Source organism: Rhineura floridana, chromosome 3, assembly GCF_030035675.1.
Source record: "Rhineura floridana isolate rRhiFlo1 chromosome 3, rRhiFlo1.hap2, whole genome shotgun sequence".
In the NCBI taxonomy this organism is placed as follows: Eukaryota; Metazoa; Chordata; class Lepidosauria; order Squamata; family Rhineuridae; genus Rhineura; species Rhineura floridana.
Window position 1 is genome coordinate 223,085,418 of NC_084482.1, and position 5,749 is coordinate 223,091,166.

At 42.7% G+C, this 5,749-nt stretch overlaps 1 protein-coding gene across 1 annotated transcript; it reads left to right on the plus strand.

The window, feature by feature from the left end:
* Positions 1-3,009: 3,009 nt before the first annotated feature.
* Positions 3,010-4,401, plus strand: LOC133379047 (zinc finger protein 436-like; the record flags this gene model as incomplete). Its single annotated transcript, XM_061613655.1, has 2 exons — positions 3,010-3,021; positions 3,502-4,401. Coding segments are annotated over exons 1-2 (912 nt in total), but the record flags the coding sequence as incomplete, so codon positions are not given.
* Positions 4,402-5,749: the final 1,348 nt, after the last annotated feature.

The window sequence follows — 5,749 nt, forward strand, 5'->3', positions numbered from 1 at the left end:
CTGGACTTGATTCTAACCATTAGAGATGATTTGGTGGTGAATGAAGTGGCAGTTACAGGAACTCTGAGGGAAAGTGGCCTCACCATACTTGAATTCTTGATTTTAACAGAAGCAAAAGCTGAGAGTAGCCATACACGCACCTTGGGCTTCAGGAAAGCTGATTTTAATAAACTCAGAACAATTGTAGGTACAGTTCCACGGCAAGCCACCCTAATGAGAAAAGGAGTCTAAAAAAGGAAATTCTTAAAGCGCAATGGCAAGCAATTCCAACAAGGAAAAAAGGGGGGAAACAGCAGAAGAAGCCAATGTGGCTTCACAAAAAGCTTAGAGCTGACCTGAAAACAAAAAAGGACACATACAGGAAGTGGAAGGAAGGCCAGGCCACAAAGGAAGAGTACAGGCAGGTATCATGGAATTGCAGGGATGGTGTCAGGAAGGCTAAAGCTGAGAATGAGCTGAGGCTAGCGAGGGATGCTAAAAGCAACAAAAAAGCTTTCTTCAGGTATGTCCATAGTAAAAGACAGAGAAAAGAAATGGTGGCATAGCTACTCAATGAGGATGGCAAAATGATAACAGATGATAAAGAAAAGTCAGAAGTGCTCAATTCCTACTTTGGCTCAGTCTTCTCCCAAACAAGGGTCTATGACCCTCGTGGGATAAATGAAGTAGAAGGGACAGGATTGGAACTTGCATTTGATAGACAAACGGTCAAGAAATACTTAATCACTTTGAACGAGTTCAAATCTCCAGGGCCTGGTAAACTGTATCCTAGAGTATTGAAGGAACTTGCTGAAGAACTCTTAGAACAACTGTCTATTATCTTTGCAAAATCGTGGAGGACTGGTGAATGCTGGATGACTGGAGGAGAGCTAACATTGTTCCTATCTTCAAAAAGGGCAAAAAGGAGGAACCGGGGAACTACAGACCAGTCAGCCTAACGTCAGTCCCTGGAAAAACTCTGGAGCAGATTATAAAGCTGTCAGTCTGTAAGTACCTTGAAAACAGTGCAGTGATTACTAGGAGCCAACATGGACTTGTGAAGAACAAATCCTGCCAAACTAATCTTATCTCATTTTTTGATAGGGTAACCTCCCTTGTAGACTGTGGGAATGCTGTGGACATAATATATCTCGACTTCAGCAAAACTTTTAACAAAGTGCCCCATGATATTCTGATCAGCAAGATAGCTAAATGTGGGCTGGATGGAACAACTATCAGGTGGATCCACAGGTGGCTCCAGAATCGTACTCAAAGAGTGCTTATCAATCGTTCCTTCTCAAACTGGGCAGAAGTAACTAGTGGGGTACCACAGGTCTTGGTCCTGGGCCCAGTGCTCTTCAACATTTTTATTAATGACTTGGATGAGGAGGTACACAGCATGCTTATCAAATTTGCAGATGATACAATATGGTGAGGCACAGATAATACTGAGGAAGACAGTCAAAATTCAAAGGGACCTTGATAGGCTGGAGCATTGGGCTAAAAAATGCACAGTTATAAGATGGTGGATACTTGGCACAGCAATATGACATGTGAGAAGGATCTTGGAATTGTCATTGGTCACAAGCTGAATATGAGCCAACAGTGCGATGTGGCTGCAAAAAAGGCAAATACTATATTAGGCTGCATTAACAGAAGTATAGTTTCCAAATTGTGTGAAGTACTAGTTCTCCTCTATTCAGCACTGGTTAGGCCTTATCTTGAGTACTGCATCCAGTTCTGGTTTCCACACTTCAAGAAGGATGCAGACAAACTGGAACGGGTTCTGAGGAGGGCAACAAAGATGATCACGGGACTGGAAACAAAGCCCTATGTGGAGAGACTGAAAGAACTGGGCATGTTTAGCCTGGAGAAGAGAAGACTGAGGGGAGATATGATCAAGTACATGCAAGGTTGTCACATAGAGGAGGGCCGGGATCTCTTCTCGATCATCCCAGAGTGCAGGACACGGAATAATGGGCTCAAGTTGTAGGAAGCCAGATTTCAACTGGACATCAGGAAAAACCTCCTAACTGTTAGAGCCATACGACAATGGAACCAATGACCTAGAGAGGTAGTGGGCTCTCCGACACTGGAGGCATTCAAGAGGCAGCTGGACAGGCATCTGTCGGGAATGCTTTCGTTTGGATTCCTTCATTGAGCAGGGGGTTGGACTTGATGGCCTTATAGGCCCCTTCTAACTCTACTATTCTATTCTTCTTGTAATCTCTCCATTTCCTCTTCTTCTGTGTTTGCCGTTGGAGCATAGACTTAGATGATGGTTATGTTGGTAGGTTTTCCATTAAATCTCACTGATACCACTCACTCAGACTTTGCATTATAGCTCCAAATTGCTTTTCCTACATCACTTCTCACTATTAGAGCAACCCTGTTTCTTCTTAATTTATCATTTCCTGCATAAAATATGTGGTAGCTGCCTGAAAATGTCCCATTCCCATCCATTTTAATTCACTCAAGCCAAGTATAGTAATGTTGATATGTTCTGTTTCTTGCTTGACAATTTCTAACTTTCCCTGGTTCATGCTTCTCACATTCGATGTTCCTATTGTGTGCGTCATACAACTCCGAACTCTCTTTTCATCTGTGCGTATCAGCCTCTGGGCTTCCTTTTGGCTTTGACCCAGCTGCATCCTTAGTCACAGCGTTACTCGTACTTGTCCTTTGTTCTTCCCCAGTAGCTCAGTAAGTGCCTTCTGACCTGGGGTTCTCATCTTCCAGCACTATCTTGTGTTGCAGGTAACAGGGGGCTAACACTTTGGGAGGGAGGGTGGGAGGGAGGGAGGGGATGCGAGCTATCCTCTGGGCAATGGAAAGGGCCCTGTTCCTGCCAGATAGGATCCATCCTAGGTTTGTAAATTCTACCTGTGCATAAGTACTGGGTTGTCCACCTTTTATCACCTTTCCTTTTCATTCCATCAGGATACATCTGGAGAGCCAAGGCTGAGGGAGAACCATTTGAAATATCACTGGAAAAAGCTGAGGAGCAGGAGCAGAAACTGAGGAGTCAAGATGGAGAAAAGAGTAAAGGAGAGACAAACTCACACAGGAGACAAACCTTATCAATGCTTGGAATGTGGAAAGAGCTTCAGTCGGAGTGACCTCCTTACTTTGCATCACAGAAGCCACACAGGGGACAAACCTTATAAATGCTTGGAGTGTGGAAAGAGCTTCAGGTGGAGAAACTCCTTTACTCAACATCAAATAACTCACAAAGGAGACAAACGTCATATATGCTTGGAGTGTGGAAAGAGCTTCAGGTGGAGTAGTCAACTTACTTCGCATAGCAAAACTCATACAGGGGACAAACCTTATAAATGCTTGGAGTGTGGAAAGAGCTTTAGTCAAAGTGGCCACCTTACTTCACATAGCAAAACTCATACAGGGGACAAACCTTATAAATGCTTCGAGTGTGGAAAGAAGTTTAGTCAGAGTAGCAACCTTACTTCGCATCACAGAACTCACACAGGGGACAAACCTTATAAATGCTTTGAGTGTGGAAAGAGCTTCAGGTGGAGAAACTCCTTTACTCAACATCAAATAACTCACAAAGGAGACAAACGTCATATATGCTTGGAGTGTGGAAAGAGCTTCAGGTGGAGTAGTCAACTTACTTCGCATAAAAGAACTCATACAGGGGACAAACCTTATAAATGCTTGGAGTGTGGAAAGAGCTTTAGTCGAAGTGGCCACCTTACTTCGCATAGCAAAACTCATAGAGGGGACAAACCTTATAAATGCTTGGAGTGTGGAAAGAGCTTTAGTCAAAGTGGCCACCTTACTTCGCATAGCAAAACTCATACAGGGGACAAACCTTATAAATGCTTTGAGTGTGGAAAGAGCTTCAGTCGGAGTGACACCCTTACTTCGCATCAAAGATGTCACACAGGGGACAAACCTTATAAATGCTTGGAGTGTGGAAAGTCCTTCAGTCGGAGTAGCACCCTTACTTCGCATCACAGAACTCACACAGGGGACAAACCTTATACGTGCTTGGAGTGTGGAAAGACCTTCAGTCAGAGTAGCACCCTTACTTCGCATCAAAGAACTCACACAGGAGACAAACCATATAAATGCTTTGAGTGTGGAAACAGCTTCAGTCGGAGTGACACCCTTACTTCGCATCAAAGATGTCACACAGGGGACAAACCTTATAAATGCTTGGAGTGTGGAAAGTCCTTCAGTCGGAGTAGCACCCTTACTTCGCATCAAAGATGTCACACAGGGGACAAACCTTATACGTGCTTGGAGTGTGGAAAGACCTTCAGTCAGAGTAGCACCCTTACTTCGCATCAAAGAACTCACACAGGAGACAAACCATATAAATGCTTTGAGTGTGGAAACAGCTTCAGTCGGAGTGACACCCTTACTTCGCATCAAAGATGTCACACAGGGGACAAACCTTATGAATGCTTGGAGTGTGGAAAGTCCTTCAGTCAGAGTAGCACCGTTACTTCGCATCAAAAAACTCACACAGGGAGAAAACCTTATAAATGTTTGTAGTATTGAAAGACTGTTCGTCAGAATGGCTACCTTCAGGCACATCAAAGGATCTGTACAAGGGAAGAGATGTATAAATGCTTTGAATGTGGAAAAAGCCTTAAGCAGAGTTCAACTCTTTCTGTGCATCAAAGGATCCATACAGGGAAGTTGGGTGACCAACAGGATTTTTATAGGAAGTTTCAGACCCCCGACACTCTTCTTTTACCTTAACCACAGGCTGTTCCACTTCCCTTCACGTGATATTTTGGTGGCCTGACAGTTTTTCCTTTGCAGAGACAGAGAGGTTTTTGCTTTTACAGAGATGGGTGAGCACCCAAGATGGCTGCAGAAGCCAAAATAGCCTCTCAGTTTTCCAATTTTCCCCCATCATATTCCCCCTGGCAGTTTCTATCTGCCAAATTCAATATTCAGTTAATGACATTTCATGTATTACTTTATCTACTTCCTCGAGATCCTCCCCCTCTGGCATTGTTACCTCGATTTGCATCATTCAAACATCAGTTTTTGTGATGGACTTAGTAGTTTTTGTCACACAGCATCTAATACAACATAACACCAACATAACACCAACTAATACACAAAAAACATTGCTGTTTAAGAACGTACCTATAGCCCACAGATATTTCTATCAAACTTTGAAAACAGGGAAGAGAACTATTACAATAGTTATTGTATAGAAACCAAAAGGGAAGAACAGGAGACCTATTCCAAAAGATTAGAGAACTGAAAAACAAATTTGAACAAGAGTAGGGATGTTGAAAAATCAACAGGGGAACACACTGACTGACCGAGATGAAATAAAAAGAAGATGGAAGCAATACACTGAAGAACTCTATAAAAGAGATGCAAAGATGACAGATTCATTCACGGAGGAACCGTATGATGAAGATCCAGAAATTTTAGAATGTGAGGTGAAAGCTGCTCTTAAAATACTTGGAAGAAACAAATCACCAGGAATAGATGTCATATCAATAGAGCTGCTACAAGCTACTGAGACTGAATCTGTCCAAATTTTGAGAAAAATCTGTCAACAAATATAGAAAACTTAACAATGGTCTACAGACTGGAAGTGTTCAATATACATCCCAATTTCAAAGAAAAGGGATCCCAGGGAATGCAGTAATTATTGAACTATTGCCTTAATATCCCATGCAAATAAAGTAATGCTCAAGATTGTACAACAAAGGCTCTTACCATATGTGGAGCAAGAAATGTCAGATGTCCAAGCTGGATTTAGAAAAGGAAGTGG